Source organism: Lactuca virosa, chromosome 3, assembly GCF_052849685.1.
Source record: "Lactuca virosa cultivar CGN04683 chromosome 3, Lactuca_virosa_CGN04683_v6, whole genome shotgun sequence".
Lineage (NCBI taxonomy): Eukaryota > Viridiplantae > Streptophyta > Magnoliopsida > Asterales > Asteraceae > Lactuca > Lactuca virosa.
In genome coordinates, this window is record NC_136428.1 from 320,562,104 (window position 1) to 320,576,758 (window position 14,655).

The following is a 14,655-nucleotide window of genomic DNA, read 5'->3' on the forward strand; positions in this document are numbered from 1 at the left end:
CTTGGTCTACTCTCTGATTTTGATTCCATCATTTTCTGGCACATTTTTAGGACGAAAATCCTTGAAACCTCTGCTTCATCGTCTTTTTTGGTAGTGCTTTGACTCAGATCTTAGATCTGTTCACCCTTCATTTTGGGGTGGTGCTTACTTTGACTGAATTATTTACTTTTACCCACATTTTTTGTAAGCAAATTCCTATATATCGTTTCAGGTTTTAAAACTAGAAATCTCAATTATATATATATGATCATATCCCTACCCCACGAACAAAACTAAGCAATATTGGCCATGGGGGAGCCCCACCCTCCAAGTAATCTTCCACAGGAGATTTTATTTTTCCAAATACTACCAAGGCTTCCCGTCAAAGCTCTACCCAATGTAATGTGTGTTTGCAAGAAATGGTACTTGTTCCTAAATTCAGGTGCTTTTGCCACCAGCTACCACCACCACGTAACCGCCAACGATCACCATGAAAACCACCACAAATATATCGTCTTACCTGCCACAAAGCAAAATCCATACAGATACACCATACAAGAAAAGTTCCGTAGGTTTGACTGTGAAACACCAGAAGATGGTTTAACAGGAAACTTTCGTTTACCATTTTATGTACCATTCCATTATGAAAACGTGTCGATTTTAACATCTTTGCATGGATTATTATGCGTAGGCATAAGCGAGGTGGAATGTTCTCCCGAATATTATGCTTTAATTTTATGGAATCCTTTGACAGGTGACAATAAGAAGTTGTCTACAAAGGGTTCTAGGAATGAATGTTACGAGATCTCTGATGGTATATTTGGGTTGTATTATATCTCTTCTGATGACGACTACAGGCTTCTACGTGTGAAACGTTATCCCAGTGCTTGTATTTATATATACTCATTAAAATCCGACACATGGAGAAAGGTCAGGTCAACAGAGGACTTCCGACAAAGGGCTTCCAACTGGGCTTCACTTGTAGGTTACTACCCGGAGCAGCCAAAGCATATACTGTTAAATGAAAAACTCTATTTCTTAAAACAAGTTGATAGAGGAGAAGGGACCTTTATTCATTCATATTCAGTTATGAGGTTCGAAACAAAGACCGAAAAGTTCACAGAGATAGTGATGCCTTCTTTTGGAAATCAAATGACAAGCTCTTTGGATTTCATGGTTCTAAAAGGGTGCATTCACTTCTGTGTTGCAATTCTCATCGAGGACAGAAGTTATATGAAAAACCAACGTTGTTATGAAATGATCGAGTTATGGAGGATGGATGGAGATGGAGATTGGACGAAGGTGTTAACTTATGGCCCGATGTCATTTTTTCTTTGGAGTCAGTCGCTACTGCACTTGATGAGAAATGGAAATTGGCTCATTCAAAACGAAGGTGATGTTTACGTATTAGATATGAAGAAGCATACCAAAGAAATGGTGTTTACATGTAACCCAATCTATGCCCAGCATATGTCTAAAGAGGCATACCACAGAATGGGTTCCAAAAATATCACTCCAAGAGGGAAATACATCGAGACTACTGTGTCACCCAATAAATATTCTCTATACGTATGTACATCTCCATCATACTCTTTAAACCTAATTGTTTTTTTCTTTCAGTTTTATATAATATCTCTACCATACTCTTTAAACCTAATCGTTTTTTTCTTTCAGTTTTATATATTTTTATCCGTATATGTGTCTAAAAATGTGCCATTGACTTCGATTCATTTATATCTAAATCTAGAAAATATTTTTAGTTACAAATAAATCACAAATTTCATTATCATGCATCTGCAGGCGCGGAAATGGAAGTTCAAAATAAATAGCTTAGAATGGTGTACTGTTGGGTCGTGGGCGGAATATGTAAGTTATATTTATCATTTTTTATATATAACATTCTCAGCTTTTAGTTCAATAACAATCATATTGTTTGGATAAATTTCAGGAGGCATATGAAAGAGTCATGATTGAGAAGCATGGGAACGATGTCACTCAAAATCCGGAGGAAACTGTTGAGTTACAGGTGCAAAGTCAGGGAGGAAGATCCTCAGATCTTAAGTTCGCGACAACAGGAACCCCTCTGGGGGGTGTGCCATGTCCTCCATTAAGTACAAAGAGTCACAAGAACAGGTATATATACTAATTTAATATATGCATTGAGTTCTTATAAACAAATAAATACGGTTTGTTTAACTTTTAAAAATGAATTAGGTTGTCTATGTTACTAAAAAATTAAGTATTTTTGTTATTATGGATAAATAATCAAATACTCCTCTATTATAGATAAAATGTAAAGTACATTGCTATTATAGATAAAATGTAAAATATGTTACCTTTTATAGATATAAAATGCAAGTACATTATTTCGCTAATCGGTACTCGTTCGGTCGACCGAGGAGTAGTAAGTACTTGACCTAGCTAGGTCGGGAATACTTGAGGAGTACACTTATAAGGTAAATTATACAAAAATTGCCAAAATTGTATATATGAACGGAAAGTTCTTTAAAGTTTATAACAAAGTAGCTGAAATATAAGTTAAAATGATATATATCCTCTATACGACAAATATCATAAGGAACTCAAGAATATGGAATTACTAATAAAAGCTTGCATATTAGATTTTTAAACTAGTTAAAAGTAAACATTTAACATGAGGCAGAAATTACGTCAAATAGCATATGAAGGATGAGTTTTACAATTATAAACTAGTGAAGTGTCTTGATATTATGTACAATTATAATGTATATTGTTGTAACGGATAAAGCAAAGTTAATATAAATAATTTGTTTCTAATTATATATTGTTTGTCTACTAACTATATATGTGTTTTGAAATTTTTAGGTATGGGAGTTACATATCCAATTGGAAAGTGAACAAAAAGAACGAGAATATATGCAAGACCAACTTGCAAAGGAAATAGAAATGGAACCAAAAGAACGGAAAGATATGCAAGCACAAATATGAGACGATCTAGTAACAATCTTGGCAATACACCAAACTAATTTCATGTTTTTATATTTTTTGTTTTAGGCAATAGTTGAACACTCATCATTATTATATTTGTGGTTTTTATGTTTAATAAAATCGTATGTTTTATCTGATAGTTTATAGATTTCTTTTATTCACTTTTGGTTTAACTTATAAAATAAAATATGTAGATTGTATTGCCTTTTTTACATTGGGTAGAAAAAATCTAGGCTTTTTGGTAATTTTTTTGTTTTTAAACACCGGGGCCGAGCCCTCGGCACGCCGAGCACGTATCGACAACTCAGCTAGAACTTACCGAGGAGAGAGGAGGTTTGGTTTGAATAGGGCCGGTCCATTGAATTTCAATGCCCGGGGCAAGAAAGTAAAATAATGCCCTAACATTTCTAAAAAAAAATTATATAGGAAAAGCGAAATAAATTTTATAGTCAAACTAAATGATAGTTGTACAAAGAAAAGCTTACAAAGGGTGCCATTTTACATTTTTTGAAGAAAAACATATGTTATTTGATGATAAGCAAGACTTCATAGACATTGAATTTCAATACTTTTTTCCACCGAAGTTAGCTATCCAGAACCACAACCTATACAAAAAAGATAAAATGGTCATGCAGAAATTGAGAATCAACATCATATTTTCTAAAATCTGATACATCAAAGTTTTAGAAATTAAAATAACTTATCAGATTTTGAGACATATCTAAATTTCATATACATCAGATTATTCAGAAAAACCATATCACATTATTCAGATATAAAAAAAAACTAATTAGTTGTTCAAAAACAGATTTCACATATGACATCAGAATTTACATAACAGATTTTTAGAAATCTGATACATCATATTTTAATAAATTAAGATAACTTATCAAATTTTGAGATCCATCAGATCTTCATATACATCAAATTATTAAAAAAAAACTATATCATATTATTCAAAAAAACAGAATATATCAAAATTTCAATATCAAAATCACATCATAGTATTAGTATTCAGAAAAAACAGTTACATCAGAAATTTAAGAAAATCTCATGAAAAAAAACCTTATAAAAGTCAAAAGAAGTCGAAGGAAAAAATTACCTAAAAAATTAATGAAGCCTATAACAGTTATGGATCAACAAGACTACAACTTTAATCGATAAGTTCACTTCACCTGCAAGCTATATAAGCAAAATTAAAATTTTAAAAAATTTCAACAATAATCATTATCATATTTTCTCAACTTCAGGTAGGTTATGAAAGAAATTTCAAACACTAGAGAAAACTTACTGGATTAAGAATTTTGGAAGACTAATTCATTCAATGACCCCTTTAAATCTGATGAATCAATGAATCAATGAATCAATGAATCAATGAATCAAGTAAGTAACAAATCAGAGTATGTAAGAATGCGAGATTGAACAACGGATGTAAATATGAACTTTTTTCAGCTCTATTACGCTTTCAAATATTTATAGAGTACAAAGACAGGTTTCTGTAAAACAACTCTTATCTAACTCTAGTAAATATCCCTATTTATAGGAAACAGAAAGCGTACAAAAAATACTAAGGCATTGACACTAAGCTTCGTACAAAAGTGCCTTAGCAAATACATTACAAAACATACGAAGGGTACTTTACAGACTTCGACTAATAACAACATATTTGACCCTTACAATCTCCCCCTTTGTAATCATAGTCGAACACCTTTTATCGTGAGTAGCTGGATCGAATATAGTATCACCCTTCGTATTTCAGTATACCATGAAATAATCTTCTTAGGCTCCTTCTTATCCCCTTCATTGTTCTTCTTGCAATGATTCATACGAACAATTAAGTTCGTATATTGAGACGTCGAATATCTCTCCACTTCACACGCCTAGAACAAGAATCGTTTTGCTTTTCCAGCTTTGTCTTTTCCTGCGAAGACCAACCCAAAAGGCTTTAAACAGATCTCCCCATCTGCATACTTCTTCAAATCAGCTTGGGTCTTCGTAGATGCCATCAGAGCTTTTATTACCAAACCTTTAGCTGTAGCTAACTCAACATCAGTTAGTGCCAAGCACTCGTAATAATTCTCAATGAAAATCTTGATGTGAGCAACCCCAAGCTTGAATTCATCAGGTTCAATATTTTGAAGATACGAAAAAGATTTATCTTTCAAAATCAATGAAACTTGTATAAGATCATACAACTTCATTAATGGAAAATCTGCAATTGTGAAATCACAAATATTTCCATTTGCCCTGGGCACAACATATTTGATATTTTGGACTGTGTTCTCAAATACCACATCCTTCTTTATACTGATGACCTTCTTAATCTTCACCAGTTACCAGACTTCCTCAGTAGATTTGGCAAGAACAGCATGAAATTGAATCTTCATGTGAGTACCTTCATCCTTTACTTTGAAATTTCCTTCTGCTTTGAATTGAGGCGTGATGAACATCATCTCATTCACAGGAAAGTCTACCTGGCCTGCATCAGTATTCCTTACCACATAACTCTGCTTCGGTTTCATTTAAAACGAATACATATGATTATATGCAACCTTGGCTTCGTTTGTTTCATAATTGTAATGTTTGGACGGATCACCTTTGTCCAAACCCGGAGGATCACTTGCACGCTGAGTCATAATGCTTTGGATCAACGTTAGCCTTTCAAGTTCTGCTTCAACTTCAGCTTTCTTTTCCTCCTTCATCTTTTCCACAACCTTGGTTTTTCCTTTGTCTTTTGAAGCTTCAACTGTCACTTTAGGCTTCGTATTACTCCCACCAGCAGCCTCACCAATAACAACCCCTTTCGTAATAGACCTTGAAATTGGCATTGTAGTGACTACTGTAGAAGTAACTGGCCCATCAGATGACATTAACGGTTTTCTTGTTGGGATCTTCGTAGAAAACACCGTTCCCACAACTTTTTCATCTGCATGCAAAGCTTCACCACCAGCCTTCGCATCTTCAACCTTTCTTTCTCCCCCTTGCACCCCGGTAGAAACAGGTGGGGCATCTGTTGTTGGTAGAAGGCTCGATATCCTGGAAAGAGAGGCCAGTTGCTTGTGTAAAATGGCTTCGAATTGTGTGAATTTTTGAGACAAAAATTCAGGAGTTATCAGAGAAGACGAAACTGGCTTGATATATAATTCTTTGAGCTCCTTCAGCAAATTAATCACTTCCATAAAGTTTTGACTTTCCGTTGTAGAAAGTTGAGTAAGCTGAGGACTCATGCTTTCGTACAACTTGACAAATTTTGTAACTGCATCACAAATTATGTCAATCTTCTGATTCAGAGATGCATAATCTTGTTCGACACTTGCAACCTCTTTATGGATATCTTCGCGAAGCTCACGAATCTGCAAATTTACATCTTCTCAGACTTTCTTTACATCTTGAATGAACAAAATATGTCGTTCCTCCGCCAGTCTCTTCAAATCTTTAACTTCCCTCAATAATTTCGAATTTTGAGAATTCACCCTTAGCTCATTGTTTTGATCATTATGATCAACCTTCTCCAAAATTCTTGATTCCGAGTCTCTAACCATCCCAGAGACTTTACTCACCACCTTTGCTTCGAACATTTTTAACATAGTATCAACTTCCAAACCTGAAACTGACGAACCACCCCCTAGATCAGCTTGAGATTGAATTATGGAATTCAATTTTGTATTCAAAATTTTAAACTGCTTCATCGTCATCAGCATATGATCTGGAAAATCTTCTTCTTCGTCATCAAACTCCAATTCCTCAAAGGTTCCTCCAAAACCGTCGTTGTCAGTATATGTTTCCATAAGAATTTAGTCTTTAACAGGGGAATTGGTTTTGGGTGGACCAGTGGATTGAGAAGAAAAAATAGAAGTAAAGGGTTGATTGATAATATTTTCGAATGTGGGTGAGTCTATGGTTGAAGTAATTGGTGTGATTTGTGGAGGTAACGAAACAATATTTTCGAAGGTAATAGAATCAGGATTACCTTGATCTTCTTTCTTCGAATCTCCTTCACCCACGTTGATATTTACATCCGTATGAGATACGTTTGCATTGATGTCTGAAGTTTGTGCCTCCTCATGAGATGACTTGGCAGACGAAACTTCGGGTGGTATGACTATTGTCTGCTCAGGAGTTGAACTTTCATTGTTAAGATTTGCTTCTGGTGTTTCAGGAATTCGTTCATCTTCATCTTCTGTGGATTCTGTTGACATAATGAGCTTTCTTGTTTGCTTCTTCTTCCTTTGAGAAATATGTTTGGCCATATCTTCAGCCCTTCGTTTCTTTGATGATGGAGAAACAGGAGCTGGTATTTCACGAATTAAGACACCCTGATGAGTAATATGAGGCTTTCGTACCACATTAGGAGTCGGAGATTTTCGTGTATGCCTATATTTCATTTTGATTCTCGAAAAACACCAGTCTTCAAAGGAACGACCACTTTCTCTTGAGTGTCTTCAACAGCAGGCTCAATCGGATTAGATACATCAACATATACTTCATTTACCACTGGCACCTTAACTTCACTAGGCTTCTTCTTTGGAGACTTCATTGACTTAGTTTCAGTAACAGGCTTTTCAGAAGAACCAGGTTCATTCTTCTTCGAACGTCTAGACTTCTTCTCTTCCCTTGGCAACAATATCTCCGTTTGAACAGTAGAATCAATGTTTTTCAAATATGCTACCAAAACAACATTTGTAGGATCAACACGCCTCAACATAGCATCTGGAATACGAGCAACAAATGGAAACTCCTCTGCATCATCCGTCATATTCTTCGGATAATTATACGTACAAAATTTAGCCTTCTCCTCCTCAGCATCCACCAAAATCCATTCCTTCTCATTAAAGTGTTGCAGAATCAAACTCCAATATCTTGCACATGAAATACCTTGAATTGCATTCGTCTTTTCAACACTCTTTTGGAATTCCTTCCACAGCTGTGCAGAATACTCCACCGGAATATCATAGTATAGCGCAGCAACCATGGCATATACTTCCATCCTTCCTTTGTCGAGACCAACAGTTTGACCAGTTAAACATCTCAGAAAAATACCAAAAAGAAAGTTCCATATGCTTGGAAGACCAGATTTCTTGAAATCACTGATCTTAGTGAGTTGGGGTTGATGACCCATCTCATTAAACATGTGTACAATTTGAGGAAATTGCAGATCAGTATAGGGTGGAGAGTTTGGGATTTCCAGTATTTAACAAAATAGCTTCTTGGATAGTCTAACCTTCTTATCGTTTACCAGGTTGAATGTGATGACATCCAAAGCTTTGCTGTAAGTAGCAGTTGATCCTGCTTGAGATAACCAGGAAAAAGGAACAACAAACGATCGGAACATGGCCTTCGATAGAACTGAACTTTGTAAAGCAACAATCAACATCTTGAGTTCTTCCAGATAAGTAGAAACATCGGCCTCCACTTGGTAGTTTGTTCCTTGAATATTCATTATCGGCAATGAAGGTACATCTTCAGTATTTTGAGAAGGGGCATTGATATTAGCAGAAGTCGCCATTGTTAGGGTTTGAAAACTTTGAAGATCAGAGAGAATTTGGGAATTTTTCTCCTGAATGCGTAAACTGATTATAGACCCTTGTATCCCCTTTTATATGTAACCCTGGAGTTTGAATTTGAAGCGAGATGTGCATTTAATGAGATCCGACGTGGCACCTTGAAAATCGGACCACTATTCCGTAAAAGTAGCCATGCGTCAAAAAGTAACTGTCACTTCTCCTTGAAACCCAGAAAGAATACCATACGTCTCTGTAAAACAGGCTGTATTGTTTGCCCCAATAGAATTATAACCGTCAGAACCCTTCGTATGGAAGTAAGGCTCTTTTACTTTTGGGTTTTAAAGTAAAGTCATTTCCCAGATGTTCGAAATCATCAGCCTGAGTTGGTGTTACTCAGAACCTCAAGGATTTCATGAGTGCAGTGTTCCAAAGAATTAGATGAGAAACAATAATAAGAAAAATTAGGAAGTCAGTGATGTCGATAAATTTTTTTTGACACAAAAGGAGCATAAACCCCAGGCAAAGGTTACTTCATTAATCATCAAGAGAGATGATCAACGGCTTGTGTATGTTCCCATGATATACAATCGAATACTTGTAGAGAAGTATCGAAGGACTTCTTTTATTAGGCTTCATGGGTAGCTATAAGAATTTCGTTACATATCAACCTAAACATGAGGTGAGAAATTGTAACATAAATTACTTGTTTGACCAGTGTAGTCAGTGACAAGTTTGCTTTGAAAAAAAATTTAAGCGACTTTGGATTTCGAATGAAACTCACACGGAAATCATATTCATGAAAAAAAAAATTATGCTGGATCTTGTTGGGTAACAAACATCGTGGGTTTCGAATGTTTGATCAAGACCACTCATATGAAATGAATATGATTTGGAGTTTTGAATTTAGGTATAGAAACAAATGTTTCGTGAAAATCTGGAACATTGTTCCCCGTCAATTCCTTAAAAGTTTAGAGAATTGGGTTTCACTTTCATCACGGTCTCATGATGTTAGATCATAAACATAGATTTTTGATATGTCTAAGTCTCGATTATTTTGATCAGAGACCTCTTGGACATTTGTCTTCGTGTGTGACCGTGTAAGAATTTTTAGATGAAAAAGATTGGTGTAAGACACGAAATGTACCTCTGTTATATTTGGACAAAACAGTAAACTCTTAACTCATGTGAGAAGAGTTAGGTAGCTCAGGAGACTAATGTGAATACAAGCCTGATTGGGAAGAAATTTTCATATGAAATATTTCATTAAGGCTTTCGTACACACACATTGAGTCAATGGAGGCTTTGGTCAACATGCTGCAGCATGCTTCTAGGGACAACTTAACTAGTTCAAAATATTTGAAAATTTACCTGACCCTAGAACGGCAAGCATTACCCAAGTTGAATCACCATGAATATCTGCAACAAAATACTAAAAAGAAATAAGAAACAAAATATTTTTGTGGTTTTGGATTTTTCGAAAATAAAAAAAACAAGAAAATCTTTTTGAGTTTTTGATTTTTCGAAAATTAAATGACAAAACAAAAGAAAATCTTTTTGGATTTTTCATTTTTGAAAACAAACTAAAATATTTTTGATGTTTTTGATTTTTCGAAAATTAAATGACAAAACAAACGAAAATCTTTTTGGATTTTTAATTTTTCGAAAATTAAATGACAAACGAAATGTACTTGTTGCAAACACATAGAATTTTATCAACCCCTGAAAAGTGACAAATTTACGAATTCGAAGGGGTCGAAGCGTTGATTATGAACAGTAACCTCTGAATGCTGAACGACATTGCTTTGTCTTTTATTCTGCGCCTCAGAATCATTCCTGGTCAACCATCATTCTCCCTTTTCGCATGGAACAGAGTTTCCATCGATCATTCCAAGTCCTTCTAAAATTCTTACAAAGTATTTTTCATCTAAAGGTTTCGTGAAAATATCAGCTAATTGATCAGTTGTTTTCACAAAATGAACTTCAATATTTCCATCCTCCACGTGATCCTTGATGAAATGATAACGAATAGCTATATGTTTAGTCTTCGAATGCTGCACGGGATTATGACAAATTCTTATTGCACTTTGAGAATCACAACATAATGGAATCTTTTTCATATTAATTGCATAATCACACAATTGACTTTGAATCCATATAATTTGTGATGTGCAAGAAGCAGCAGCCACATATTCTGCTTCAGCAGTTGAAATTGATACACACGTTTGCTTTTTTGACTGCCAACTCACAAATTTGCCATCAAGTAATTGACATCCGCCACTTGTGCTCTTTCTATCAAGATTACAACCACCCAAGTCTGCATCCGAATAAGCTTGAATAAAGAACCCAGTTTTCGAAGGATACCACAATCCTAACGAAATTGTTCCTTTGAGATAACGAAAGATATTCTTCACAGCAGTTAGATGTGGTTCTCGTGGATTTGACTGATACCTAGCATAATTACACACGTAGAACATGATATCAGGTCTACTAGCTGTAAGATAAAGTAATGAACCAATCATGCTCATGTAAAGAGTTAGGTCAACTGCAGGTTTATCTAACGAAGGTGTCAGCTTTATGCCAGTTGCCATAGGAACTCGTAACTTCGTGCTATTCATCAATCCAAACTTCTCTAACAGATTCTTCGTATATTTTTCTTGATTAATAAAAATTCCTTCTCTGCTATGACGAATATTCAGACCAAGAAAATTATTAATCTTTCCCATCATGCTCATTTCAAACTTACTTTTCATTAGATCTTCGAATTCTCTAGACAAGGCAGGGTCAGTTGAGCCAAAAATCATATCATCAACATAAATTTGAACAAGCATTAGATGATTCCCGACTTTCTTACGAAATAACGTGGGGTTAATAGATCCTTGTTTAAATTTAGATTGTTTCAAGAAAGAAGTAAGAGTTGCATACCATACTCGTGGTGCTTGTTTCAACCCATAAACTTCCGTATCTAAAATATAAACATGATTAGGATGTTCTTCGTTAATAAAACCTGGGGGTTGTTCCAAGTAAATTGTTTCTTCAAGTTCTCCGTTTAAAAATGCACACTTCACGTCCATTTGATAAACATCAAAGTCTTTGTGAGCTGCATAAGCCAGAAATATACGAACAGCCTCGAGTCTTGCGACAGGGGCAAAAGTTTCTTCATAGTCGATTCCATCTTGTTGTGAGTATCCTTTAACAACAAGTCTGGCTTTGTTTCGAATGATATTTCCATCTTTGTCGGTTTTGTTTTTGAAAATCCATTTTAACCCGACAATCAAAACATTTTCAGGTTTAGGAATTAATCTCCAAACCTTGTTTCGTTCAAATTCAGACAATTCAGATTGCATCGCAACAACCCAATCTGAGTAACCTTAACTGTCTTTGGTTCGATTTTAGAGATGAAAACATTGAACATGCAAAATTCTTGATGAGTATTCAATACCTCATTCTTTGCACGAATTTGAGCTCTTGTTAATACTCCCTCTTGTGGATTCCCAATTACTTGATCCTTCGGATGATCACTTTTCCATTTTTCCATTGGTGGATAAGCTGGATCAAAATCCAAAGGTGGATCTTCGTATAAATCATCATTCTCTAAACCTGCAATTGGACATTCATCATTAAAATCATGAATATTTTCATTATGTCCTGAATGCTCCCCCTCAACATGATGCTCCCCCTCAACATCAGCATCCAATCTCTCATTCTCCCCCTCGAAAGAATGCTCTCCCTCAACTAGAGTATTCGAATCCAAGTGCTCCCCCTCCACTGGATTATTTTGCATACTTTCGCCTATTTCTTGAGGATTTGATGTTAAATGATCAGTAAGCTTCGTTAGTTCAGGGATATGATTATCATTGGCATTAAGTTCAGCATCAGCAGCATGATCTGAAATACCAAAAATTAAATCATAATCAACATCCAACGTTTGTGAAGGTTCATATTCATCTTGTATTTCTTTTAAAATAGGATGATTTTCAAAATGCGTGTCAGTTTGTTTAATATAATAATCATCAAATGTAAGATTAAAAGTTTCTTCCACTTTTTGTGTTCTTTTGTTCAACACATGATATGCTACTGAATTATGCGAATATCCCAAGAAAATCCCTTCATCTGCTTTAGCTTGAAATTTCGAAAGATTATCCTTCAGATTCATAATAAAGCACCAGCATCCGAAAACATGGAAAAATTTCACATTAGGTTTTCGATTGTTGAGAAGTTCGTATGGAGTGATATTAAAACGACGATGGATGAAAGATCTGTTTTAAGTAAAAATACGGTGGATACTGCTTCAGCCCAAAGGTATTATGGAAGATTCGCATATGCCAGCATAGTTCGTGTTGCTTCACACAGTGAATGATTTCTTCGTTCAACCACTCCATTTTGTTGAGGAGTATATGGAAATGAAAAATTATGCGAAATTCCTTTGTCCACCAAAAATGAATCAGGAACATTGTTCTTAAATTTAGGTCCATGATCACTCTTGATTTTTCGAACAGTCTTCTTCAATGTCGTTTCCATCTTTTTGATAAAGTCAATCATGCTTTGTGCAACTTCGGATTTAAGCCTGAGAAAATAAACCCACGTGAATCTTGAAAAATCATCAACAATTACTAAAATGTACCATTTCTTGTTGAGTGTTGAAACTGTTGATGGACCACACAAATCAATATGTAAGAGCTCCAGTGGTTCGATAATTTCGAATCGATCGTGAGTGGATGACCTTGTTTATGTTGCTTGCCAACTTCACAAGCTGCACATAAAGAATCATTATCAAATTTAAGTACAGCTAAACCTCTTACCAAATCTTGTACATCAAGTTTGTTGATGTTTCGAAAGTTGACATGTGAAAGTCTTCGATGCCAAAGACAACTTATGTTTGATGTAGCTTTCGAAAGAAGGCATACAGAAGGTTTTCCTACTATTGGATTGATGTCCAATGTGAACATGTCACCTTTCCTTTTTGAGCAAAACTTCTTTGGTGTTGACATTCGAAATGATGCTTCCCTCTTCGTTGAAAAGTACTTGATTGCCAGTGCCCACAACAAGTTGTGACACACTTATCAAGTTATGTTGAAGACCTTCAACATAAGCAACACGATTCACTGTAAATTGACCATTCTTGATTTTCCCATATCCTTTGACTTGACATTTGTGATTATTACCAAATTTCACAACTCCTCCATTCTTTAAACTTTGAAAATCTTGTAAATTCTCCATCTTCCCAGTCATGTGAGGAGAGCAACCACTATCAATGTACCATTTGTTATCATATTGATCGTCACATAGTACCTGCGATCAATGAAAAAATTTAGGTACCCAAAGCTTTTTGGGTTCTTGGAAATTAGATTTAAACTTCGAATGTAATGAAGAACTTTTAACCCAATCACAAACTTTGGTTTTGAGACTATTAATTAAGTCTACATCATCATGTAAAGGGACCGAAACATAAGATTTTGATGGTTTCGAATGTTCACTGACATTACCCTTCGTATTCTGAGTTTGTGATTGTACATTCTTTGCTTTCACAACCGGTTTCCATGCTTTGACTGATATGTTCGAATCCTTAGAAGATGAACTTCCGTTTGATGAAGTATTCACATACTTCTCATAGGCTTCGTGAATTTGCTCCATTGAGAATTTACTCGACTGATACATTTTTCCTTTTCCTTCGAGCCAATGATCAATATTCTTTCTTGAAGTTAAGCCTTTTTCATGCGAAATTTTCAAAGTTTTTTTCTTTGTGTGATTAGGAAAATTTGGCTTTTGAGGAATGAAATTGACATTTGGTTTTGTAAGAAAAGATTGAGCATATGTTGTATTAACAGTCGATTTGAAATGTTGACGTTGAGAAAACATTTGTGGTGGATTTGAAGAAAAGCGATTTTCAGTGTGCTTATTTCAATATTTCCATGGAAGTGTGGTTTTTGAAACTTTCGAAAACTTTGTTTGTGGATTCGCTTTAGACTTTGAATGATTTGATTGAAAAGATGTATGTTTACTTGTCGAAAAAGACGAATTTTTAGCCTTGAAAACATTTTTTGGTGAATTTGATTCAGACAAAGATTTATTTGTTTGAGTGGGATTTTTCTTCTTGTCTGAAAAAGTTGCTGAATTCATAGACTTAACAGTTTTAGTTGTTTTCAGTTGATTTCTTTTGAGACTCAACAGTCTGCCAAAAAATTTTCTTTCTTGCTTATCTTTTTGA

At 35.0% G+C, this 14,655-nt stretch overlaps 1 protein-coding gene across 1 annotated transcript; it reads left to right on the forward strand.

Moving 5' to 3' along the window:
- Nucleotides 1-259: 259 nt before the first annotated feature.
- Nucleotides 260-3,078, forward strand: LOC145163055 (putative F-box protein At3g18330). Its single transcript, XM_079081965.1, has 4 exons — nucleotides 260-1,548; nucleotides 1,780-1,845; nucleotides 1,928-2,112; nucleotides 2,824-3,078. The coding sequence occupies exons 1-4, from the start codon at nucleotides 289-291 to the stop codon at nucleotides 2,900-2,902; spliced, it is 1,590 nt and encodes a 529-aa protein (XP_078938091.1). The 5' UTR covers nucleotides 260-288; the 3' UTR covers nucleotides 2,903-3,078.
- Nucleotides 3,079-14,655: the final 11,577 nt, after the last annotated feature.